The 27,707-nt window shown below is 42.0% G+C and overlaps 1 protein-coding gene across 2 annotated transcripts in view; it reads right to left on the reverse strand.

The window, feature by feature from the left end:
* Window positions 1-27,377, reverse strand: part of RALGAPB (Ral GTPase activating protein non-catalytic subunit beta) — a gene marked incomplete at both ends in the record, with an annotated part of 54,965 nt that extends 27,588 nt beyond the window's left edge. For both annotated transcript variants that reach the window (XM_079543221.1, XM_079543220.1), the window contains 13 exons: window positions 240-304; window positions 2,812-2,959; window positions 3,204-3,318; window positions 4,371-4,538; window positions 5,938-6,139; window positions 13,030-13,246; window positions 13,357-13,505; window positions 16,008-16,186; window positions 17,425-17,556; window positions 19,926-20,112; window positions 21,299-21,462; window positions 26,266-26,468; window positions 27,195-27,377. In XM_079543221.1, the coding sequence (XP_079399347.1) occupies window positions 240-304; window positions 2,812-2,959; window positions 3,204-3,318; window positions 4,371-4,538; window positions 5,938-6,139; window positions 13,030-13,246; window positions 13,357-13,505; window positions 16,008-16,186; window positions 17,425-17,556; window positions 19,926-20,112; window positions 21,299-21,462; window positions 26,266-26,468; window positions 27,195-27,377 (2,112 nt within the window). The remainder of the gene's footprint in view (window positions 1-239; window positions 305-2,811; window positions 2,960-3,203; window positions 3,319-4,370; window positions 4,539-5,937; window positions 6,140-13,029; window positions 13,247-13,356; window positions 13,506-16,007; window positions 16,187-17,424; window positions 17,557-19,925; window positions 20,113-21,298; window positions 21,463-26,265; window positions 26,469-27,194) is intronic.
* Window positions 27,378-27,707: the final 330 nt, after the last annotated feature.

Genomic DNA, 27,707 nt, shown 5'->3' on the forward strand with positions numbered 1-27,707 from the left:
ATAGTGGTGATGGGCTGATACTGGACTATATGATCTTATTGGCTTTTTCCAACCTTAATGATTCTATGAAACTGAAAGTTTTAAGTAATGAGAAGATCTTCTGAACAGAATTCTCTATAACAAAGGATATTTTTAGATGGGATCATACCTCTGGACTGAACTTACTTAAACTGCTGATAAATGAATCACATTTTTTTCTGAAGCAATAACTTCATAAACAACAATTAAACAAATCTTACCGTTTCCATTTGGCAGCCAATGGCTTCTAACAGTGCTGAGTCTTGAACAATATTCAACATTGCACCTGAAGAATTAGACAGAAGAGGTAACTAAAAACCACAGTAGAATACTGACAGCTACAATGTAGAGAAGCACTGAAGGTCTAAGCATCCAGAATCTCCTTCCTGATTTATACAGAGCTTTTATAAGAGTTTTATAAAACACGAAGATTTGTTCCAGGCTTAGCAATTTGATGCAGATGAGAGCTGAGATAGAGAATTCTTTTGGCTATTTTAAAAACGCTTTGAACACAGGTTTCCTGAATTCCTCCGTTCAGAAGGATTCTTGTTTCACAGAAGGGCTGGAATGCTTCCCTGTCTCCCAGCAGATTGTGCTCATTTAAAAACTCAGGTTACATTTAAAGAGGTTTACAGATTTTGTGAGTAAAAAAGCAGCATTTGTTAGGTAACAGACAGCCAAAGTGCACTGTAATCCAAAGCCACCTCAAGGGTTACACCGTTCTGTCTGGGCTCCTCTCTGTGCCTGGCACAAGGAGCCTCCCTTCCTCAGTTTGGCCATTAGGAGCCAAAAGGCACCTGGTAACTGGCAAACAAAAATGTGCTTTCACTACTTAATGGGCTGTCAGTGCAGGCAGCAGCCTGTTGGAAGATAAGGTAATATCTGCTCCATCCAGCAACCCTGAAGACATCAACATGAGACCACAATCATTCTCAACACAATCAATCATCAAAGGACCTGTTAAATGAACCCCAAATCCACTCCAGCACAAGCATTTTTACAGAGATGTTTCTGTCCAAAACCTGTGTCAATATTTCCAACACCACTCTCCAAACTCTCAGATCAGTATAGTAAATATAAATTTCATTTCAGTTTAGCAAAAACATTAAACCAAATTCCAAAATCAGGAGGTCAGAGGTATGATCCACCAAAACTCTCTCCCCCTACAAGTGATCTCCAGGACCCAATTTTTCATGCCTTTTTATTTAATTTTTTTTTTTACTGCATTCAAATCAAACAGCAGGTGGACAGAAAAATCCAGCCCGGGAGAGAGAGCTACCAACAAGAGCATCACACAGGTAAACTAAAACTGCCTGTACTCTGGATGCCTTATGTCACATGGGGCACAAACCACCTGTAGCTGCATCATTTTTCCTCCAGCACAGCCATGGGGCTGAGGAGAACAACAGCTGCAATAGGAAACGAAACACTCCAGTTGTTGTCAAATATTTAAAAAAGCAGCTGGAAATAAACACCAATGTTTCAGAGAGGACGGTGGAACATGCAAGAATCTCTGGCTAAGATACAGACTCATTAATTCTCTCCAACCAAAGCCAGCAGGACATAAACTCCTGTTACATGTGTAGCTAACAGTAGGAAAATTGAAGAAACAAAGCAGTAAGGTCTGTCAGCCAGGTAATGGTAAAAAAAACATCATAGGCAGAGTATCTGAAAAGCTGGGGTGCAGGCACCAACCTCAGTGGAGGCATGTAAGAACACATGGGTAGGATTTAACAGAACATCACTCACCCTACAGCTGATACAGCAACATGTGCTCTGGGAGCATGACTAAGAAACCACACACATCCTCATCCCTTCACTTGCAGCACTGGCTGCAAATCATCCTTCAAAATTATTATCGCCATGTCTTCTGCTTGTACAGAAAAGGTTTCAAGAGTTGTCCTGAAAGAACAGCTTTCAGAAAGACTGCAGACTGGATTTGTTTCCATTCACTTCATTGCTTATGCACTTTTTCCTCCCTCTCCTATTATCCAGGCAGGCTTCCAGAACCAATCAGATATCTACCCAGTGCAAATCCACTTGCTTTTTAAACTAAAGGAAAATGGCATGGTAACTATTATAATGTGAAGAAAGGTACTTTTACATAATGAGAGGGAAGCAAATAAGGGAAAAAAAAGTGTAAGGCAACAAAATTTTTACCTGCCTGAAAATACATCTGCTTAACAGACTGTGCACTATGTAAGATTCCAGCTTCTGGTTACTTCCTCAGCACTGACACCTCAACACATCCAACCACCTCAACACACAGTTTGTTGCCAAACCATGCTGTATCTGCAGACTCTATGCTGAAGCTTTTCTGCAAGGACTGACACAGTGCTGAACAAACACCATCTGTATTCTGCCAATGCTAGAGTACTTGTTACCCAGTATTTCAACTTGTTTCTAGGCTCAAGCATGGCAAAAACTGAAATGTTCCCTGTAATCCATTACTCATGATTTTTTACCAATATTAGAACATTTCTTCCTATTTCCGTTCTGAGTTATGACTGACTTCTGCTGCTGGAATGTGCTTTAATTCTATTTTTACTTTTCAAGCGCCATTCTACATTTAGAATGGAAGGGATTACATTTAGAATGGTAGAGAGAGATTACTTAACAAGAACGTGAGGATTTCAAAGATGTTTTGAGAGTATGAGGGAGATTACACAGAAGATGATCTGACAGGAATTTCTCCTTTTTCTTGCCAAGTATCACATGAATGTACCAAATTATTCCAGGAGAGGTGAAGACACTTTCATAACACAATCGATACATTAAAAATGTTGAAATTACCTAGTATCATCTGAGTGTTGTTGGGATCTGTTTCAGTTTGCAAAGCTCCTATAAGTATATTCACAAGCCTCAGCTTCAAGGAAAGGAAGGTTACTGGTTTATCATACGTTGAGCTGTCATCATTGCTGAATTTCCCTTCCAGGACGACCTGAATGAACAATGAATTTATTTCAGTATCAATTAGAACTCGATGCCATTTTTACACTGAACACACCAGCATGGCATTGCCTTCAAAAGTCAGAATCCACAGCACAAATTACTCCTGTCAAACTTGTGCCAAGAGTTTCAGGGCTAAACAGAATGCCAAATACCACAACTCACCTCACCCAAATGCCACTCCACAACCCAAAAGACAAAATTCAACATGTAAGACAAAGCTGTAAGGTTATTACCTCCGATTTTATGGTTCCAAAATGATGAGGGAGAGGCAACAAAGACAGCAAGATGTTAATTGAAGCTCTTCTTAGCTCTGTGGGGTTTACATATATTTTAAACTTTGAGAGTTCCCTGCAAATCAAAGCACCATACAATTAATCAACTTTTCATAAGACTTTGAAGCCAAACCTAAGTGAAAATTAAACAAACAGCCACTCCTTGGTCTTAAATAACTTGCAACATCCAATGTAGCTGTTTCTTCCTAGATTCAAGATTCTTATTTTATAGCAGTTGCAATGAAACAATTAGCAAATTATGAAGTCCTGCCTGAATTGTTTTGCACTGAACCATTAAGCAAACAGAAGTCTTATTCGTATTCTGCATCCTCAAGGCAGGAAATGCCAGTCACAAGCCTCTGCGTGCTTACTGCAAATCCCACCAACCCAGCTCTACCACAATCCCCAGAATTTGCTCGTGTGCATCTTGTATGCACACTCTGCTTGGAAACAGACCACGTTTCTTATGAAGCCACGAGTTAATTCTGCTTGTAAGATCCACCTACAAGCAGCAGCAGCTCAGATTTAAGCCCAGAAGAATAACAGCAGTTTATGCACAACTTCAAGCTGAAATGCACCATCAGTACATACAAGATATGGAGAGGAAGGCAGGCACAGAGCAGTAGTAAGTGCCTTAAGTTATTTAGCAATCTGTACGGCTCTGACAGACAAGGGCATGTATTCCAGTTTAGGAACCTACTCCAACTTCCCTGTCAGTCTAAATGATCAATTCTTTCCGTTTAGTGGTGTGTAAAGTTACTTTCTGAATAAAGTCACTGCAATAACAGCCAGTATAGAACATGCTGTAAAGTTCTCCTTAAAAATAAATCAGCTTTAAATGTATTCTTTTCCCTATTCTTGTTTTTCAATAATGAATACTGAGATAACACAACTCCAACATTCTCATTTTTAAAAAGGCCTACTGCTACTTTAAGGATAATTGCATTAAATGAAATGAAAAGTCAGAGCTTATGAAATGCTGCTGTTATCACTATCACATACATAACACAACATGGGGCCCACATTACAGAACTCCTCCAGTGAAAGCCATCCAGGAACGACAGAAACCCCAGAAGATAAACATCTCCCCATATTTCTGATAGTATCTACAGGGAAACAGCAGTTTACCTGTCGGGTAAAATAGTTTCAAGAGCCGAAATGAAATATGGAACCACGACATCAATTCCTTTCAGGTCACAGCAGAACAAAGGAGGGGAGTTCAGAATAACACTGGCAAGAACGGGGTGGCAAACGAAATCTGCTATCTGCAAACCCTGAATTAAAAGCATGTAAAATCTGACAAAGAAAGATAAGACGGAATTATTTGCACATAAAAAGTATCAGCATCCCACACGAACACGAATGTGCAGCAATTAGATCTTTTCTACACAGAACAGCTTCAAAATCAGAGCTGAGAGAAGCTTTTCTGAGCATTCCCCGAAGTTATGTTAGCACAGGCAAGTGCAGTTAGCTAGCTTTCAAAAAAAGCCACGCTAATCACACATATTACACATGAAAAGCCAGCAGAGCACCATTCTGCTGCAAATCTGCCTTGTCGCAGCTCAGGGCCTGGGAGCTGCTGCAGCTACAGCACAGGTGCGTGCTAACTGTGCTCCCCGCCACCGCCTTTCTCGTGTAAGGGTGTAAATGAGACCTTGGTTCCAATTCCCTAGCATGGAAGAAAAATACTGCAAAATCCCTGGGGGGGGAACAGCACTCCTAACATCTGGTAAATAAGAGGGAAAATACGAATCAGCTATTTCAAATGAAAAAGCAGAGGGATGTGAAGCACCTTATGTAGCTGGCCATCATCCCAAAGTACCTCATCTCTTAAAGCAGTTAGATTCCTCTACAGGTTTTAGGTTACAGTGCATTTGTATTAAAAAAAGAACAAAAAAACGAAAAAAAAAACACACAAAAAAACCCTCCACAACTTAACAAAACAGAGGAATTTGACTGTGTATGAGGAACAGACCATCTAATGCATATAGCACTACCACATACATGAAATACAGTGGTTCAGTCTTCCAGAAGTTTTGATGCCACCTATGGCAAAGGTAATTGAACAGTTTGAGAGAGTTACTATTTATAAAATTGATTCTCTGCCTCTGGCTTTTTCTACTTTTTAACCAAAAAAGTTGGAAAAACAAGAACTATGATAGGCAGGATGGCCTTGTTTTACTAGAAATTAAACTGAAAATCAAAGTAGTTCATGATGAAAATAAATAAATAAATAAATATATATATACAAACAAATAATAGAATATTAGTGCATTTCTGTATGTAAAAACCATTAAAAAATATATACTCCACTCCAATGTTTCTTGACAAGACAGCACCTTTTGCAGTCTAACAAAACACAATCTCACATCTGCACACTTCTGTCCATCTTAACAACATTTGATAGCAAGTTTAAAAACCTTCAAGTGTCAAAAAGACCAAAGAAGTTCCCTCCAGCTGCTGGAGGGGCTCCCCCTCAACTAGAGCTTGCAGAAAGCCCAATGGAAACCAGCACTGTGGGAACACAAAGCCAACACTCAGCTTACAGAGGGAGCTCTGTCTGTGCCTCGTGCAGGCCAGCCACGCTCTTAGAGCTGGCAGCACAGGATTCAGACAGTAACTGAATGCTATGCACTGCAAATTCCTTTGCACCGTAACATTACACCAATAAAGCAACTGAAAGATAGGTTAGTACCGGGATAAGTAAGCTGGTAATATTTCCTCCCCAGTCTTCTTGCTACAAAATATCCTACACAGTGTCCCGCATGCCTCTGCCCTTCCCGCTTCATAGTTGTCTGGGAATTCACTGGCATCAAACAAAGGGTTGGAAGCCATTGTATCTGTGGACATTTGGGATCCTTTCCGGCGAAACTCCACACTAGCTTGAGTTGCTATAGCTGGGAAAAGAAAAAACAGCATTTCACTGCGTTTGTTAACATATATAATAGGCTCATGGGATCCTGGACACAAAGATCAAGTCCAATTTAGCAGTTATCATGAAGCTGTTAGTTCACTGTATTTGAGTCAGCGCCTCTGTTTAGGAACTATTTGAGGCTATAACTAACTTTTGTCCGTGTAAGGATTACAACAATTGACCTTCATATTCTGAAGTTCATCCCAATTCTGTGTTGGGAAGTGTCTCCTTGTATCCAGAACACCTCCCTACCCTCTCAGAGGACAAGGATCTTCCTCGCCTTGTTCTCATCTCCAGAAAATGGCTTTCCTTGCACTCTTAAAATACCATCAAACATTTTCACTGTGCCATTACTACTACCTCCACACAAGTGCTTACTTGCAACTGACTGATCACCTATCTAGTTCTGAACATCAAACCACTTCGATCCAATTACGTTGCATAAACATAACTGATAATTTAAAAAAATGAAAAAAATCCAAGAATTGCGAAGGACTCACTGTAAGAAGGAAATCTGCTGAGAGCCACTCTCCTGCTTTGGTCCCCCCTGTCCCCATTTGAGCCCAGAGTGCTGTCAGATGGAAGCTGCCAGGAGGGCAGGCCTCCCCGTGTGCCAACGCACACCGTGCTCACAGATATCTCGAGAGGCCGCCATCACCGCCGTGACTGGGTCCTGCTTACAGTGGGGGAACTGGAGCTCAATGATCTCTAAGGTCCCAGCCCCAGGTTCTGTGATCCTGCTTAGCTTTGTGCTCAGTTCCTGCAGGATGGCTCTGCCAGTCTGACTCAATTCAATTTGTGCCTTTTTTGCAGTACACCTTTCACACACCAGTATCAGACACACAGGCTGCAAGAGGCTACTCATCTCGCTGGCTTCTTCATTTCTTCTAAAATGGCAACCAAAGCAAATCTGTGTGTAATGCCCTCAATGTGCAAGGAGATAGGGGAAAAAAAAAAAAAACAGTAAAAAATTCACTCTTGGAAAACTAATGGCAGAAGCAGTATTTTCTTTCTTATTTTTAGCTAAGACTATGCTGATCTTCAGACATTTTATGAGCTACAAAACCAAAGAGAACAAATAACGTGTGCTCCTGGTGAATCAAGCTAACAACTCCAGCAGTACCAGAGAAGCTGCTCTATCTCGTGCCTGGGATACTCGGGAATATCAGGTTCACAGTCAGCCTTGCAAACAAAGACTCGAACACTTGGATGTATGGAATACTTTTTCATTTATGGATAAGATTTTTGTTTGGATTTAGTTTTTGTTGCTTGTTTGTGTTTCTTTTAAAAGGAAACTTCCCAATGACAAGCACCTCCTGTTAATTTTTGCCTATAAATTCATTGTTTGACCTATGGTTAACTTAGAAATTTTCACAGTGTGAGTAGTAAATAAGCACAAATCTTTATGCATCTTCCCATGAGCCATTTTTTGTCCTGAATAAGCTATCCAGCAATATACTGTAGTTGGAAAAAAAACACTACATGCACAATGCATACAAATCAAACACTAGTCTGTAAAATAAGCTTTAAGTAAAAAAAACATGGTTAGTGCAAAGTCCTGAAACTCATGACATGATCACAGACTAAAGTACATAAAAGATGGGACTGATTCAGGCAGATTAATTTGCTTTTGCCAACAATCCTCCCCATTCAAAAACACACACAAAAAAATTACTTGTCTTTTTCAAGTAAAAGTGCAAAAGCTACAAGGGACAATGAGAATGAATTTACAAATAAAAGATGGGGTTATGGAAAAAGAAAAGCATGACCGCAATTAAGGAAAAGCTACTTGTTCCTACTTACAAGATTTATAAGAAAGAAGAATTTGGATAAAAGATGCTGCAAGATAATAGAAATAAAATGGAAACAAATCAAAGGACAGCAGTAGTTATAAAATACTTTTAAGATGGTGAAATTGTAATATAAGTTAAGAAGCTTTTAGCTTGTTTAAAAAATAGATTAAAAGCTTTATGATACAGCAAGCTTGTTAAACACACAGGAAATCGGCATTCAGGTCCAAAATTATGGTTTTGAAAGTATCATGCAAAACAAGGAACAAAAAGTTACAAAATACTAGCAAGATTTAGATCTGTTCATACCGACATACATCAGTTTTTAAAAGGATTATTAACCCTTCCCAGCTCAGGTGCATTTGCCTACGTTCCATTGCACGTGGGCTCCCCCCACGACTTCAGTGACTCGGTTATGTCTCACAAGGGCAGATTACTTACCTACAGAGCCTCCTCAACCATAAGTTTCCAAACCATAAGCTCCCGACTGCACTACTGCTCCGTCCTTTGTATGCCATGCTGCTAACAACCCAAACCAGCACGGGCATGCCTGCCCTGGCCATCAGCTCCACCAACCTTCCACAGCAGAAATAAAGCCAGAGCACCACTAGAAAGATCAGCATCTCAAAAACAATCTCCAGAAACAGATGAGAGAGTAAAAGGACTCCAGTAGCCAGGCATCATGAGAGCAATCTGCATAGCTCACATTCTCCACACACTGGGTCAGATCAAGACCTACGCCAAGCCTCTCAGCAATACTCAAAACTTCCCTCACCAGGGCTTCTCCTACCTTCTCCTACCTGCCTCCTAGACCAATACAGCCTTTGGGGTACCACAATAACAAGAGGAGGGCCAAAGCTGATGAGGATTGAACTTCACTCTGAGATTGCTTCGAGGCCCAAGAGCACCTGGTGATACCAGCAACCATCCGCAGCACAACTCCCCCACCACTTTACAACACGTGGCTGGCAAGCTTGTGACTTCTTTAGGAACAAGGTTTAAGAACAAGCCCATGCCACCGGAAGATCCTCTCGTTGAACCAGTGGCACAAAGGATTAATGGGTTCCTCCCAGTCCTCACCGTTTGCTGAGGACAGCAATGAGCAACACACTCCTACAGCCCGGCGTGTCCGACACATGCAGCTGGAGTTCAGCACATCACGCACTCCCCAGAGCTGCCATATTCAGGACTATCTTCCTAAAGCCTTCCCAATGGATTTCTTCAGGAGTTTTATCACGTGGAGCAATCCGTGCCACACTGAAATAATGATCACTGAGCCATCCAATTCTACAGACTGTACCAGCAACACCCAGCTCCTTTCCATGCCAAATACATTACAGAACAGAACATTCTTCCTCTCTTCCCATGATACAGAATAATGTTTAGTAGCTGCCTTCTATAAAGCTTTACCTTTAAGGTTTCAGTGCAGAAGCTAAAACCTGACATAGAACAGGCACAAGAGCATTGGCACTGATGCCAAGATCTCTGTTACGTCTTCAGAATCGAAACAACTATGAAACACCATCTGGAAGGAGGAGGCTCAGAGCAAACAGGAAGGTTGCTTTCTAGGTGATGAATCCCTATCAACATTCAGCTGTATACAGATTACCTCCAGCTAACCTCACAGCAGAGAAAATAATTCTGCAATCTCTCTTTTCCCAAACAGACACAGGCTGAAAACACTACAACTGCAAATGTGAAATATCTATGATAACTATTGCAGGATTCTAGATTAGTACAATTTTTACCATGGAAATAACAGAAAACTGAAAAGAGTGGGTGTGTGGGAACTGCTGAATGACGGCCTGAACCTCTGAATGATCACCTGAGGCGAGCAATGCGTCAGCCCTGGGAGCACAGGTGAAGGCAATTCTCCTGTGCTGCTGGAAGGGTGGAGGCTGGCTGCACCTCCCCCAGGCCCATTGAAGAGCTGATTACCAGTGGGGAGGGATCTCCAGAAGAGATCCCTCCTCTGGAGTTTCACAGCAAGCCCAGGATGCAGGTAAGCGTTCTATCTATTCTCTTCTTGTTATTATAATCTGCTTTGCCAAACTCTCTTGTTTATTTCATAATTATAACATCCTTATATAACATTCATTGATGATACATGACATTCATTGATTATACAGCGGGACAGTATTTGTTTTCACATAACCACTGAATAGCTAAGTTGGAACATGGGGAGATCACCTATTTGGGCACCCTGCTCAAATCGAAGCAAGATCAACTAGAGCCACCTGGGTTACTCTCCCATCCACCCAAATATTTTTTAGCTCAAAACCTACAAGAAGTTGCATATTTTTTCCATCTCAGAAATGCCTTTCTTGCTCTTCTTGACTTCCTTTCAGGAGGTGAAAGAGTTGAAGAAATCAGAAACACGAGGCACCACATCTAGAATAAAAGCACAAGGTCCAGAAAAGCAATATCTACTAATTTGCCTGGGCCTTGACCAACTACTCCTTAATTCATAAAGCTCATCAAAAAGATGTCTTGTAAGATGGGAGAAAGGTGAAGTGTTAGTCCCTGCGAATCAGTAGGGCTCACTTAAAGGAGCTGAAGTGATTTCTGAAGTAGAATTTGAAACTGCATCTCATCCTTCATGGTTTCTTCTAGGGTAGCTCACAAACGTTTATTTAGAAATCACATCATATCAGTATTTGTTGGAAGTTTGTGTCACCTTTCTGGAAAGGTGTACCAGGGCAGTGAGACCTCCTTGGTCTTGCAGAGAGGATTTTCTTCCTGCTGCTTACACAAGATTTATCAATAACAGTGCCAAACATGCAAAACGCATCCAAGCTAGTGACATAAGCTTTACAGTACTAAGCTGTTGAGAATGGGAGATGGACTGTGATATACAGGCATAGCTAACCCACAGACGAAGAAACTCATAACAAGATTTCCTTTTGTCCCCTTCCCTAAGCACAGGGATTGTGACAACTAGCTGTCCCTTCTCTGCTGATCTCTTTTCACAAGCCTCACCAAAGGGATCAAGTCTAGCCAACGCAGGTTTGTGAACGGCAGGTCCTGCCTGACTGACCTCATCTCCTTTATGACAAGGCGACCTGCCTGGTGGATGCAAGAAAGGCTGCTGCCATAGCCCACCTAGACTTCAGCAGAGCCTTTCATGCTGTCTCCCACAGAATCCTCCTGCAGAAGCTGGCAGCCCGTGGCTGGGACAGCTACACTCTTCACTGGGTAAAGAACTGGCTGCAGGGCTGGGCCCAGACAGTGGTGGTGAACAGAACTGCATCCAGCTGGCAGCCAGTCAGGAAACTGTGTTCCTCAGCAGTCAGTACTGGGACCAGTCCCGTTTAAAGGTGTTACTGATGATCTGGATGAGGGGATTGAGTGCACCCTCAGGACACCTGCTGATGACACCAAGCTGGGAGGAAGTGTCAACCTGCCTGGGGGTAGGAAGGCCCTACAGAGGGGTCTGAACAGGCTGATCGATGGGCACAGGCCAACTGCATGAGCTTCAGTAGGACCAATTGCAGAGCCAAGCCCTCACAACTCCATGTGTTGCTACAGGCTTGGAGCACAGTGGCTGGAAAGTTGCACAGAGAAAAAGGATCTGGAGGTGTTTCTTCTCAGAAAGTGGTGAGCCATTGGCACAGGCTGCCCAGGGAGGTAGTTAGAGAGTCACTATCTCTGGAGGTGTTTAAGAATCATGAAGACGTGGCACTGAGGGATGTGGTTTAGTGGGCATGACGGTTACACTAGATGGATGAGCTCAGTGGTCTTTTCCAACCTTAAAGATTCTATATTGAGTAGAATAAGCAGAGGCAAGTGAATGGGCACAACACCAAGTATGATGGGCCCCACTTGTGTGATGGAGAGGGACCACAGCATACAGCCCTTCTGGCCCATCTCATCAGTCCCACGCAGCATCTTTCGCCTTACAAATTTCAAGATGTAAAAGATTTCTCTTGGAAGCAACTGGTTTCATAGATTAGACTCCTAGAAAATAAGCCTTTCAATTCTGACTTTGATCTGACTTTGAAGACTCTGATACTTCAAGTCAACAGGAACTCCATGAGGTTAGCTCCTCAGTAGACTCGCCATGTTTTCTGAGCAGCTGACCTTGAGATCTCCAGAGGAACGGTGCCTCTCCGTAGAGTTTCAGCAGCACAAATCCTTCTTCAGTGCTTACTTTAAAATGGATTTGGGATATCCCAAATCCTAAACCCATCATTTCTGCACAGAGGAAGAATGTGATTTGTGATACAGTGAACAAGGAAGTTCATTAGTTTAACTACTAATATTGAATATTATTAGAAATCCAACCTGCTACAACAAACCTCTATCTATTTTTCTTACTTTGGCCAGTGAACTTCTGATGAACAGATGTCTTCTAAAGCTTTAGAAGACATCTGAAGTACAATATAAAGAACAGGAAATATGCAAGGACTGAGAGGTTTTTTTTTTTTCTGAATATATATCACTCAAGGAAAGAGAGTGTGTGAAAGCCTCTCTGAGCAGCGCCCTACTTCTATCACATCTCAAAACATCTAACTTCTAGAGCCGAACAAAGTGTAGCAGACAAAATAAATCTAGCACTTGAGAACTGCAGACAAGCAAGGTATCACGTCTTACATGGGAACATGTAACAACCATCATTGAAAGAAAACAACTTGCTACTTTAAGAATCATCTGCTCACAATATTCTCCAAAAACACAAAGCATCACTTTGTGTGGTATTTGCAGTGAAGTTTGACAACTTTACAAATATGAGTCACCATTAAAATTTGCAATTATTCAAAGATATATTCAGGCAGATTTCAAACCAGGAAACGGACTCTTGCCTCTATTTCCCTCTGTATAAAATCTTTCCCACTAGCACAATTACAACCACCCTACTTGTTAGAGCAAGTGAGTGCTTAATTGTGAAAAGTAATTGATTTATTTATTCGTTTTAATTTAACAGCCTCCAGACACCTACTGGTGCTGGTTCAGCTGGGAGGGGTTAACCACTGTAAGCACTTAAGGCTTTATTTTTATTGATTGATTACGCTTTTATGTTAATCTTGCAGGTAGGAAATGTCAATAAAACAAAAAAAAAAAGCACATTTTCAGTAATATTTACCAGTCATGCTGCTGTCTCTGTTTATTCCATTATGAAGTTTACAGTGAACAAATGCTGCATCAAATAACCACGATCCAAAGAGGTTCAAGATGCTGTTAACCTTTGGCCTGCGAGGAGCTGGCAGTGGCCGTGGCTCAGAACTTGTCTGGTTTGGGCTAGAGAGCGGAGAAGTAGAGGAGGGTTGGTGCTGCACTTTGGAAGCATGTGCAGTGGTTGCCTGTTTGAATGGAAGAACAAATCAGCTCCCAGAAAAATGAAAATCACTTCCTCCGACCAAGGGAGCCCTCCGACAGGACAAGTACATGAACACAGAATGCGAAATCTTACAGTGCTGGTTTTCATTGTTGCTTTATTCACAGTCACGGCCCGATGCCTTCGGTTATGGGGTGGGGTGGTGTTGATCGCGGTGCTCTGGGGCATGCTCAGCCTGTTCACTGGGGTGGGCGGTGCACTGTCTGAGCGGGGTCGTGAAATGCCTGCAAGAATCCAGCAAGCTCTCAGCACCTCTTCTATGAGCTCACACAGCAGCGCAGTTACTCAGCCTTTGGACCTTCTGTAAATAAACTAGCCTTCCCTCCGCCCCCACTTCCATGAGCAGATAGAACAAGAAAGACGTTTTTCCCTTTTCCTGGCAAAAATAAATGCCCAAACAGAAGAGAATTCTGGTTGCGTTAGATAAACAAATGTTGAACAGAAAACCATGACTTCAGAACCTGGGAAAATACACACAGGAGTACAAAGCCTAGGAGCAGGCAGGGGGAAAGGTGCAAGGGTCACCTGCCAAAGCCAATTTAACAGCTCACTCCTGCCAAAAATCAGCTGCATCTCACCTTTGCCCTTCTTTTCCAACCTACATCCCACAGCCCGTTCTGAGGCAGCTCTAGGATGTCTGACCCTCAGTCAGCTCACTAAACTAAGACAAAACCAATACACAGTGCAGCATTCTGCTGTTTTAGTGAGCTGCTTCAGCTCACTGAACAAACACTACAGCCAGTGCAAAGGATGGCTAAGAAAGCTGAGCAAGCTATAATTTTCTGGCAGCAAGAAGTTAGATCAGCAATCTCACACAGCCCAGCCTGGGGGAAGCATTTGAAGTGTGTGAGAAGTTACTCTTTCTAGTCACAGATTGTGAAGTAACTAGCTTAGAAATTCCCTCTGCCAAACTTGCAGTGACAAACAGCACTTCTTCCCATTTCAGTGAATACCAGCCCCTCACCCCCATCTGAAAAATTAAGTGCAAAACTGCAGCAGGTCTGAAGACTGGACACAGTTTTTTGACAACGTTGAAATACTCGAATGCTTCATGTACACAGCACAGAACAATGAACTCCTGCTGAACCACTACTGCTGGGCCCCAAGCAGAGGTGATGTACGTACTATGAAACTTATTCCTTTGGTACAATTTGTTATTTGAGGGGGTGGAAAGTCAGGTGGAACACTTTGCCAAATGCACACATCACCTAAGCATGTACCAGAGAGGGCAAGATAAAAACAATGTGCTTCAATGTTGGTGTAGTAACAGGATTTCTCGTTAGCCTTAGATTAATTCATCCATCTGCCCAGGACACACTGTGTGTGTGTGTGTGTGTGCTGTATTTGATATCACCAGCAGCTCTGCTGTGCCCAAGAGCTACATTTCTTTGTTGGGCTTTTTTGTTGTTGTTGTTTTAATTCAGCTTGCACAGACAGGAAAGGATTCTCTCCCTGTTAATGCTCAGATTGCAATTTTTATTTATTTTATTATTATTTCAGTGGAGATTCTCAAATTCATCACAGGTTAGTAGAGTGATAGAGTAATACAAAGATGCTTTTATGAAGCAAAATATGGCATTTCCTATATATAGTTTTCTTCCACAACTTCCAATAGTATTTGACTACTGAACATTCAATATCTCAGATGTAGTAGTAGTAAATAAGGAATTTTAATGATAGCTAAAGTTGGTGGCAAGAAATCTGAAAGAAGCACAGTACCCACAACCCCTTTTAAAAGTCACAATCACTTCATAGAACAGCCCCAGGCTGTGGAAGTGACAACTGACCATCGGCTCTTTTCTGCCATTTGGTAGCTTTCTAAACAGTGCTATTCCTACCAAAGTGAAAAACACAGCAACCAAAGCTTGTTTGCACAGGGGAACAGGGTACCAACACAGCCTACTTTCTCAGCCTATTTTTTCTCCTGCACAGTTTCTGTACCTGCTCAACTGCAGTCCAGTAGCAGCTCACACTTCTGGCACATGGCAACACTTGCTTGCACACATTTAAAGAAAAAAAAGCAGGAGACAGGTGGCTTTTCTGACCTTACAATAGCACATCAACTCTGAAGAATTTTCAGTAAGACTGAAGGGTACTTAGAATACTGCCTTACATTTCAAAAGCTTTACAAAGTTACTTAAAAATTAGCAGCCAGTGCTTCTATCTAACCTCATCTTTCAGGGAACCTGAACAACTCCGTCACCAGGAGATGCAAAGAAACAAAGCCTCTTCTCAGCAGCAGCATTCAAACCATTCCTGAACTAGGGGCAACTGCCAGCTGCAGAACAAGTACCTGAAGATGCCAATCAAAAATCAATACCTACCAAGAAATGGGCACCGCACACAGCTGCTGCCACAAAGTCACTAAGTGAAGTTGTCAGTGCTCACAACATGCTAAAGTGTAACACTTGTATTGCTGGTCAGATAAAAGGAGAAAGAAGCCTTATTTGGGGGAGAGACATTGATGCTGGACTCGACATTTAATTAAAACATTTTTGGCATTCGTTTAAAACTAAGGTTGACTGTAACTTTCAAATATAACTACTGTGTACACAGACAGTTATTTACAAGTGGCTTCAGGTCCCTTCCCTATCAATTTTAGGCTGTACTCGCAAATGACAAATGGTCACATCTGTTTTCTGAAGAATCCAGATTAAAAAAAGAAAAGAAGAAAGTAGTGACCAGTTACTGTTCCCAGCTACCCACAGGTAGGTCGAAAGCATTACCTAGGAAAGCATCCACTAAACAGCTGATCCCACGCATGGCACGGAAGAATATTTGAGGCAGATGCTTAAGGCAGGGGTACTGATTCAGCTCTTGAGTCATCCCACTCACATTCAGAAACTGCTCCTGAAATTTGGGGGTAGAACTAATAATGGCTGGGTTACTCAAATCCACAGGATTACTGCACACAGAAAAAAAGAGGACATGTTTCAGTCAGTTCAAGGACAGTTTTTAAGATTTCAAGAATGCTTAGAGATGTAATGCTTTAAGGCAATAAATTAACAGCAACACGTGAGATCATCAAATAAAAAACCCTCAAAAGGTCAGCATCTTCTGCCAGCATTTTTTCTAATAGAGACTTTTTTGTTGCTTTTACTCCATCACAGGAGTCACAGAAGTCCATTTTTCCTTCCTGGTTTAGTAGTGGCACACTGTGTTCAAACATTTAAAAAACAACAACAAAAAATTCTCTATTTTAAAAAGCTTTAAGCATTCAAATAATCTTAATTTATTAAGACCCAGAGAGCAAGAGCACACCCTACAGAGAACAATCCTGCAGTTGCAGTAGTGTTCAGGACTTCTGAGCTCCATTTTTAAGATCTTACATAGTTAAGATTCTTCCCAAAGGGTAAGTGATAAATTACACATGGTCAGAAAAAAATGAAGTGAAAGTGAGGGAGTAGGTTGTAAAAACTTGAGTTTTTTCCTGCCAAATACAAATGCTGCACCATCAAGCCTGGATTGGGAAGACACTGCAGAAACGCAAAACTGCTCTCAGAAATGAAGAATAAATTTTAACTAGTAAAATAAGTAAATTTTAAACCTAAATAAGCGTTAGGATGATTTTAGAGGAAAAAGTCAATTATGCTGTCCATTGGGAACATTGATGTGATGCCTTCCCAACACTCCTCAGAACAAAGCACCCACTTGGTTCTGCTGCAAATTTGAGGAAGGATAATATAGATGTTAAAATTAACCTATGAAGCTTTCCTTATAAAAGCAAAGAGATACACCCATTTTAGAAATAATCTTTTGTAGGTTAGATTTAACGCCCTGCAAAGCAAATGGAAGCAGTGCACATCTCAGTTACTGTTCTGCTGTTCCTGTTTGCTAGCTCAGAGAAACACAATTCTATTGAAGTCCTGTCTTTTTTTTTTTTTAAGATCCTCCAAAATGCCACATAGCAAAAAACACTTTTTAACTGAACTTGTTGACTCAGAACACAAAGTGGTGTGCTGAGAATGGAGCGGCCCACCACAGCTTTGCCCTGCACTGCTGCAGGGCTCTTGTACCACACATTTCTCACACTTTGTTCTACTTCAGTACATCAAGCTCAGCAGCCTCCAGAGAAACCTTTCATTTGAAAATCTTCAGAAACGATGCAAGAACACACAGAATGGATGGTTGTAGCTACAATACCTCAGCATGTGTAAAAAGCGAAACCAAGTTTGTGCGATGCACTCATTGTCCATTTCAGGAGGAATCAGACCAGCATCTTCTTCAGGAATTTTAAACGGAGGAAACGAAGGTCCATACGTGAAACGCAGCAATCTAGAAAGCAAGTCAGACACATCTGTCATGCTCTTAATACTCCTCAAAATGTAACAGTGCATCAAAGCCTCCAAGAAATGAGCAGGAGGCCACAAGGGAACTACAGCAACACGATACCATGAGGACAATAGCTGAGACAAGTGGTTTGGGATCCTCGCTGCTTAGCCTCTACGAGCTGCTGCTGTCTGATTTGATTCCTGCTTCATCCCCAGCTCTGCAAACTTTGCTCACTTCCCTGACCAGCATAATCTTGGTGTTTTCTAAAAGCATGGAAGAGAGAAAAGCAGTGCCTTCTGAAATTCCTAACAATTCCCACAAACTACTTATTGGTTTCCCTAAGTTAAATGGTCTTGTAGCACCATTTCTCACCAGGAGTTGGGGAAGTCCTGCTTATTCCTGAAGTTAAAGAGCCTGAGTTACTATTCACTGCAGCCAATTCATGCAAAAGACAGTCACAGCATGTAGGGAACCACAGTCTGTCATGATGACTTGTTTGGGCAGAAAAGTAGATGAACTTTAGGACGAGGCCTTCTTTAAGTCCAAAACAGAAATACACATTCCCATATTGAGCAGGAGCCACTTTGCAATGTGCCACGCTGGATGCCCCAGCACCCATTTGCACTTGGTGCCCCAAAGGCAAGCTCCTATAGGGTTCTGCTGCAAAAAAAAAAAAAAACCAACAACCTCATCATGAACCTAATCAACCACCCAGTGAATCCTAGCATCAGCCTTGGCTTGCACTTCTTGCTAAGTCATGCCCCACATCTGTGTGCTGCAGAAGAACACACTGCTTCACAGTTCCTCTTGTATGGGCTGCAAGAAACCAGCTCCTCAAGGGAGCTGATAGGATCTTAACTGAAATTTGAGACTTACTCAAGAATGACTACAAACAGAAATAAGTCGTAATGCACAATCAGTTAAAACAGACTTACAGCACCCTATATGGGGAAAAGCAGTTCCTATTGGTATGGCAGCACAAGAGCTTGTTTTATTCATCACAGCCATGGACACAGATTAACGCTGCATAAGGGTACAAAGTTCCAAATATAATTTGCTATCTGGCTTTGAGATCCTTACTTGTGGCTGATGGATGACAACTCAATTCAGACAACAGTTCACTAGGACAGCACTTCAACTGTTTGAAGCTTTTATTTTATTTAAGTATTAAAAATTCAGCTTAAATGCACTACACTTAAAGTTAGCATCAGAGGAGTTCAGTTTGCTAGATATAAACCAACATTACTATGCAGCAGATCAGCAAAATAAACGTTACAGAAATCCTGCAGATTACTGTGAATCAACAGAGCTAAGACTGTTAGTCAACAGTGAAGGATAAAATTTGGGCATGAAGTGCATGGAACAGAAATGCCAACGCATGTTTGGATTCAGAGCTGCGCTTTTCAGATCAGTGAATCATAAAATACCTTCTGTTATGCAACGCTGCATCGAACAAACAAGAAATAGCTAAAGAAGTAGTGTGCAAAATACACAAAACTTGCATTGAGGCTTTGTTTCCCACAAAGGTTTAACAATTAGCTGCATAATCTGCAAACATCTATTTACACTTGCTTTTTTAACAAGTAATTAAAAAGCAAGTTTTCAGTATTTAATTTTTCACAGCGCAGCAATTTTAATACATTTTCAAACTTTCATGCAAATCACTAGTAAGTCTCAGGGGAGACTCATCCCCCTGATCCTCACTTCAGCATCTCCAGGAGGATGAGATTTGCCCCACAAAGACTTCACAGCACAAAGAGCTCAGCATTATCAGTACTGATGCTCTCCTCACTGTTTGAGGCTTCCTGCTACAGCCCAGCCTCCCCTGCAGCCCCCAGTTCCTCACAGTGTGGCCTGGTACTGCTCCTGTGCAAGAAGTCTGCAGCCTGCATCTGGCCCCTCACATCCCCACAGCCAGCCCATAGCATCGCTGCAGCTTCACAGAGCAGGAGACACCTCAAACACAGGCACTGCTCAGTGGTGATAAGAACCTCATCATCTCGGTGATGCCTGTCACACACACAAATTGTAGTACTACACTAATGCTAATGACTCATTCCTCACAGAACATAATACAAAAGTCAGCGATGGAGACTGATACACGTTCACACTGAGTAAAATGCTGATTGTTGGAGGAAGGCTGCGATTATGCAGTAACAGGGACAAATCCATTTAGACAATTCACTTGCAGAATGAAAATACATACGTGCCCAAACCATAAGAGCCAAGAGCATTTGTAAAATCTTATTAAGCACTTTGTTTTGCTCATTCGCTCTGGGATCACTGTGCATTCCAGAAACACGAAACTCCAGAGAAATCAAGCTGTGATTGTAGCAGCAGGTGTCCATCCCTTTGTGCACAACTTCTCCTACCTGGAGGTAAGAGCACAGATGACCTTGCTCCACTGCTCCACTACTGCGGGGTGATGCCGCCAGTTGGCCACCATCTCTTTGGCAGTTTTCCAGTAAGGTGGTGTTGGAAAGCACCGTGTGCAGGCCAGTAACCACACCTCAAACAGCACGCCAATAAGCTTCTCAGCCAGATTTTCAGCAATGCCACCTTATAGCAGAAATGAAGCATACTTTTAGTGAGTGCTCAATCTAAATAACTTCAGACATCTCCTCAAGGATTATTTTGATACTAAAGGACTCTCACAACCCTCACAGAATCACAGAATGGCCAGGGTTGGAAGGGGACCTCAAGGATCACAAAGCTCCAACCCCCTGCCACATGCAGGGCCACCAACCTCCCCATTTAATATCAGCCCAGGCTGCCCAGGGCCCCATCCAACCTGGCCTTGAACACCTCCAGGGATGGACGGGGCATCCACAGCCTCTCTGGGCAGCTGTTCCAGCACCTCACCACTCCCTCTGTAAAGAACTTCCCCCTGACATCCAACCTCAATCTTCCCTCCCTCAACTTCAAACCATTTCCCCTTGTCCTGCTGTTATCCACCCTTTCCAAGAGTTGACTCCCCTCCTGTTTGTAGGCTCCCTTTAGGTACTGAAGGCTGCAATGAGGTCACCCTGCAGCCTTCTTTTCTCCAGGCTGAACAAGCCCAGCTCCCTCAGCCTGTGTTCATAGGGGAGCTGCTCCAGTCCCCTGATTATCTTTTTGGCTCTCCTCTGGACCCTCTCCACAACTGCATCTCACATATTAGATTTCAGTTTAAGCAATAACTGTAAAGATTCCCAATCTTTTCATCATATTTTTCATCATTTAAGGTAATCCCCCATTGCTTCATACAGAACTTTTTACAAGCCCAAAGGTAACAGAGAAAACCCAGCCACGTGCTCGTGTCACTAACAGATACTGAGAATTCAGCTACTGACCTTAGGCTGTCTTCTTCTGCACACAGAATATTTGATGTCTTATTCATTTTAAGTAAGGTATAAACTGATAACATTATTTTTCTGTAGGCAGGCCAAACTGGAAGGCACGTATGGCTTCCAGTGAAACTAACAGGGAACAATGTTATCTACACCCTTCACTACGAACTCTTTGTGTACTGAGTCCACTGTTCTGCAAAAACATATTTTGGAAAACTGACTCAGCTCCAGAGCACTCAATCTTCTCTGGCAGTGCTTTATTTTGGAGTAGTGTAGCAGAATTAGGAGTGAGCTATTGCACTCTGGTGGCTACTACAAGCTTTTAACACGTTTCCCCAAATTCCCACAGCAGTTCAACATCCAGCAGAGCCAAAGCATTTTCTAGTAATTGGATCAAATGAAAGTCTAACACAAACCTTGCACAGTTGGAGCTGCTAGAAGAGTATCATTAATCTGAAGAAGAAATAACAACAAAACCTCCCACGTTTCTCTTGCCATAATTGTTGATTCACGAGCCAGTTTCTGGACTGCTTTCAAAACTTGCAAGCACAGCCTAATCTGACTAGATCCTGGGTCTGGCCTGCAAGAGAAGGAAAACATTACTTGAGTCTCCAAAGAGGAAATGGAATACACCATAGACAAGCATGTTCAGTAATCAGAACTTTGAGCAATTATAAGAGGAAACATCAGTATGACTGAACCAGAGCCAAGAACATGAACTAATTTGCATGTATGCATCACAGCTGTGCCTCTGAGCATCCTAACTCTGTCTTAACAAGTACAAGGTGTACCGTAATGCTTTTCTTTACATGAACTCACCGACACAAAGTGAACATTTTAACCAGAGAAAGTATAATCTCTTACAACAAGAAAATATTTACTAGGACAAACAATGCGAATGCTAAGACACCTTTCATTGTTTGATATTTAAGTGAGAAGAAAGTGTTGAATTTAGAAAACATGTTAAAACTTCTTCCTTGTTCACCTCTTGCTTCCGAATGCACACCCAACTCTTGCCTTGAATTTCTGGCATTTCGGAAAAAGAAAATCTTGAAGAAAGTCATTAAATAGGGAAACTAGACTAAAAGAAGAAGGGATAAGGAGGGAAGAAAGGGAAGAAGTTGGCAGTATGAAGTCTTTCCCTACTTAAAGAACCAGTTACACACTGCCTTTGCTGAGTCACACAGCACAAGGTGTTGCATGCGCAGCAGGCTCTCTTCAGTCAGTTTGTGCACGGCAGAATGGGGACAGAACAGTTACATGAAGTGCTCTGGAGAGTATCTGAGGACACTGGTAAACACATCTAAGCACGCCCAAAAACTTAAAGAGTGAAAGAATGAAGAATGAAAGAGCTTACTGATTTAAGCGTGCAATATATGCGAGCCTTTTTTTGACTTGCAAGCTTAAATTTCAAGTTGTAAGCTTAGGTCATCCTACCAGTTGCTAATAAAGAGAATCACAAAGATATGACCATCCACCAACCCACTAAGCAGCACTGCTAGAGCCCAAGCACTGCCAGCGCAATGTAAACCACGAGTCGCTCACACAGCGAGCTCTCAAGAACGTGCAGATCCACTAGACAAGGATCTGCTATTTTCAGGGAACAGCAGCTCAAATTGAGATCACGTACCGACAGATGCTTTTTAAAAGGATCACCGGCTCTTATCTGTGCAGTATAAATATACTGTATGCCAGTACTGGAAGTAAGATTACAAAGAGACAATGCCTAGAGCAAAACCGTGGAGCAGTCACAGTTCAGAACGCCAAGGGGCTGTTCTGTGCTGCTGCTCCTAACAGATCATCTTGGTAAAGCAACAAAGCTGGGGACAAGCAAGCCTCTGTTATGGTACTGCTTTCCCCCCCATGCAACAAAGCAAACTTTTTAAGCAAAGAATACCCTTATTTTGTCATTCATTATGTTTCAATGCCTGTCTCAAGAATTGATTCCCTAAGATTTTAATGAATTAATATTAAGGGATGTACAAATAGGAGCTCCTGGTGACTAATGGGAAACCCCTGAACAGAAGTGGGAAAGGCAGCTCTGCAGCTTTCACCCCTTTATCAGTTCTTTTTTTCCCCACAAAGTCAATTGAATGGCAAATTCAATTCAGCTGCAACATTCTGCAGGCTTATTTCCAGAGATTTCTCCAGGACCTGTCCTTATGGTTCCCACACCTACACTCAGCAAGAATTGCTCCCAAAATTTTATACATAAATTAGAAGTTATCAGAAAGGCCTGTTATGTTTGGCCAGTCGCACATCCTGTGGTCTCTCAAAAGATTCCAGACACCTGAGAGCAGACCCCAGGGCCATGTCTACAACCCTATATTCCACAGGGCAGGGAAAAGAGAGCTTTCATAATTTCTTTCCATGGTTCAAGCAAACTGAAATCTTACCTAAGAGTAATAACTACCTCAGTTAAGTTGTGTGCTACGCTCCCTGAGCATCACAGCATTGCTAGAGATGGACAGCCAGGGGGGGCCTTGAGGAGTGCTCAACTACATCATGAAAAGAAGTCCTCCAGTCAGCAGGGCAGACAGGTCAGTGCTGCAGGGAAAGATGCACTTGTTCCTTAGTGTCTGACAGACAGAAGAAAAGGAGTTGGACTTGCTCCTCTTCCAGTGTCTTTATTTTGTCAGCACCACACTATTTCATGAACATACAGAACATATAAACAGCTGCTTCAGCTGGATGTTCAAACTAAAACGGTTTATGATACACATCTGCTTTGTATCTGGTGAGTACATATCACTGATACACCACAACTCTGAACCACCACCTCTAAGGCAGCCAAGCATCCGCTGCACTGTCAGGACACCAGGCCAAGGAAGGAAACTGTCGTAACCCCAAACCTCTACACGACATAGGTTTGCAATTAGAGCTTCGTGTTTCCTGCTACTTTGGAGACTTACAGGAGATAGTTCAATATATTATCAATGTATATCAGTATATTGTAGCATAGGTTGCTACAGGAGCTCCTGGGTAAGCGTGTACAAGTGCTTATCAGCACCAGGTACCCGCAGCAGCTTGGTACCAAAAGTAGACTCTTCTCCCTCTACACAGACGTGTAAGAAAATGAGTCCTTCCTTTCTCTCAAAGAATTTGCACACAACATAATTCTGTATTTAATGTTTGTTACATCATGTTTTTGCATTGCTCAACTGAAGTAAACGCTTTAAGATCTTCTTCCTGAAAAGGCACCAGGTACAACAGAAGAAAAAAAAAATAAACACCAAGCACAGCCTTTCAGATACATGCCAAGAGCTTGGGAAAGAAAAATAAGAGAGATCTTATGCTTTGTGGTGTGCACGCAGGTTTACAGTCATGATTTCTCTGCTCATCCTGTATCTAGAAGTCAGTTGTTTCATTCAGCAGACATCACACATGGTCTGCCATCCTGCGTCAATCTCAATATATGAAGTTGGAGCAGAAGCACAGAACAGCAGTAGTGTCAGCAGCACACAGGAAACAAAACTGACTGTTAACAGGACCTCTATCACATGGCAAAGGAACACAGGAAAAAGCTGCTTATCAAACAGAAGAGTGTATTCTCCACTGGGCCAAGGAAATAAGCGTTTCTGGACTGAGCAAATTCCATTCTGCACCTATTAAAGACCTGCACCAGCTCTAGCAGGAAAGACATCCCTCAGGAAGGCTTCTTTAACAACTGCCACATTTCCCAGCACCCAGCGTTTTTGACACAGTAAACATGTCAACACAGCACATGAAGGTGCTCAGCAGTCAAAGGACCTTCTACCTCAACTCTGTGTGCCACTGCAATGCTGTTTTAGACCAGTATGTATTATTGCATTGTAAAAATAATCACTGTGTTTAGTTAAAATGATCTGGTGCTTAAAGTGAGAGCACAGGTCCCAAACCTGCATCAATTGCTTTCAGAAGAAAAAGATACTGATGAATAAGGATTCTAAGATTAAATATCTGCTCTGCTTGAGAGCTGCTTATTGAGAAACAATGACTAAAGATCCCAGATAAAGGAATCAGCAGTGTAACAAAGCCCTCCCCAAAAAAGACAATGTCTCCAAGAGAGTGAACAACTCAAAGATACTGAAAACATCTGAAAATTATCTTATTAACCGCAAAATATTTGAAACTTGTGCACAAGTGCATTCAGGGTCACGGCTTGAAACTGGAAAGATAGCAGTTCTTTGTTCTTCTTGGACACAGGTTCACAGCAGGTTACTACACACTGAGTTCTGGCTTTATTCTTATGGAGCCCCATGACAAAGCCCAGCTAAGGCATCAGCCAGCTCTAGGCTAGATGCCAGCAGCCCAGGAAGGGAGTGACTGTGTTTCTTTACCTTCCTTGGGTAGTCACCAAGAAATGACCAGTAGAGACAGCTTTCTGTGGAAACCTGATCTGAAGCATCCTTTCTTTAAGTTTCTTCCCTCCACTGCTTCCCTGACTGTCCTTTAAAGGGAATTAAAACATCTTCCACTGCGCCTTAAGAGGAATTAAAACTCCAATTAAGTTGCAGAATTTGAAACAATCAAATAGGAACGACCTCTTCATTTGAGCTTGTATGAATTCCTCTTCAAAGCCCTTTATCAGTACAACCTTCAGATGAAGTTAGTAACCCAAGCAGGGTTTTGAAGGCCACTCACAGTGATGCAGCATTCTGCAAAGTAGGTTGTTCAGTAGAGGTCTGGAGGTACCAGACCTGAAGTAATTTCAGGAGCTAGTACCTAGGTACTGTTTCACAGGGAACTACTGAGACAGCTTTTTCTTTATTCAGCCTGTATTCTGCACCATCAGGCCCATTTGTCATAAACTACACATGAAATCTAACGTTGAGAGCACTCAAGGCAACACAACTTTTTGTCTAAGAGGTAGGAGCATGCGTATGAACATCACTGTCCAAGGATGTTCAGGGTAATGTCAGGCTGATTGATAGCAAGCACTTCTGTAGGGCTCCTTGAAAATGATCAGTGAAACACGATCAATACGATTATGTTCATTTAACAGGCAGCAAATTCTGGCAAACTTGCAGGGAGCAGCTTGTGTCTACTCTTCTGATGTGATGGAAGAAGCTGTAAGTCAACACAGCACGGGATGGCCACCACATGCTTTTACTTACCTCATTTGTACACGTTATTAGCAGACAGTCACATGATTTAGTTTTTTTTTTTTTTTAATCTCCCCCCAGTCATGTAATAATAATGGTTCTGAAGTGATTAGTTACCTAAACACATAAGCAACAGGGCATGGATGGAGTGACATCCCTGTAACTTCGCTACAATAACAGCCTCACTTAAACAAGAGCCTGCATGGCTGATCACATCCTTCTGACACACTGCCTGCTGACCACGGCTCTGGATGCCTGTGGATCTCTCCCACCCTAAACACCACTACCCTGACACTCACCTTGGTACAAAGAGATTCTGGAGATGTTTGAGAATGCTTTGAACATAAAGGTTTGGTTCCTTAATAACTGGTAAAGGAATCGAGTCCTTAGGTAACACAAGAGCCATAATCCAATCTGTATACACATCGACACAGTACTTCACGGTGTCGCCATCCAGGGGCAGGGTCAGCCCGTAACAAACCACCTCCATCGTCCATTTTACCTAGGAGTAAAGTGAAGGTAATAACAGTGAATTTTAGAGAGTAAAGGATGATTAACACACACTAGCTCTAATGCAAAGAGAATTTCTTTTACCACACAACTGCATTGATCTGATGGACACACAAATTAGAATCACAGAATCATTAAAGCTGTAAATAGCTGTAAATAGTCTTTAAGATCACCAAGTCCAACTGGCAACCTATCACTACCGTGCTCAAGTTAATGACTCTGTGTTCTCATGCAGCCCTGTGATTTCAAAAAGAATCTCTTCAGTCTAAATCATAGAAAGAATTCCTCAGAACACACAAAGAGCTGGACAACCATAAACTGATGTAGTAGAAGACTTGCAGATTCTAGCAAATAAGTGCTCATATAATACCAACACTTACAGTCACACACTTGCTTCAGCAAATACAAAGGCTGCTCTACAAAGGCTTTAAAGTGTTAACCAACTCAAGCCTTTGAGTTTCCCCAACCCCTTCAGCCTGCACTTTGGGTATAATAGCTCAGATAAGCACCGAACACCACGCATCGCTTCCTACTAGGCCATGAAGCACACAGTTGTCACGAACTGGCTGTACAAACATTACACAGATTGCTAACCTAAAAACACGGCACATTTACAAAACCCTGGCTTATCAAAGTGATTTTCTACAGCCTCTTAAAAGAGACCCTTAGCACGAAGAGAACTATGATCGTGGCGACGGAGGTCACAGGAATCACTTACTTCTTTGTCTGTTTTCAGCAAACTCTCGCTCCCAACCGACGATGTGATGAGAGCCTGCCCCAGGGGGCGCACCACCGCATTCGCCACTTCTCTGCCCACGCTCTCAGGATAGCTGTGAAGCACACTGGTGTTACCCTGATCATTTTGAATGACAAGATGCAAGGATCTCCACTCTGAGTACATAGTGCCTCTATGCTACAAACCAAATAACACCTGGAGGGGCAAGAAAGAAGAGACAATCAGTAGAAGCATCTATGAAATTAACAGAACTGAACTTTTTGCCATTGTAAATTCAGTATATAAGCATCTACACCATACCTTTGAAATCCTGTAAGTGAATCAAACAGCTCTTGTTTAACCTTAATGTCTTTTTAAATAAAAAATAATATTTTGTAATATTTAATAAAATATTTATAATATATTTATGATATTTAATAAAATAAAAATTCCAAATACTAAAAGAATCAAAAGTTATCCTGGGATTCAAAAGCTCTCCTAATGGGAATTCTGCAT

Source organism: Tetrao urogallus (genome assembly GCF_951394365.1).
Source record: "Tetrao urogallus genome assembly, chromosome: 16".
Lineage (NCBI taxonomy): Eukaryota > Metazoa > Chordata > Aves > Galliformes > Phasianidae > Tetrao > Tetrao urogallus.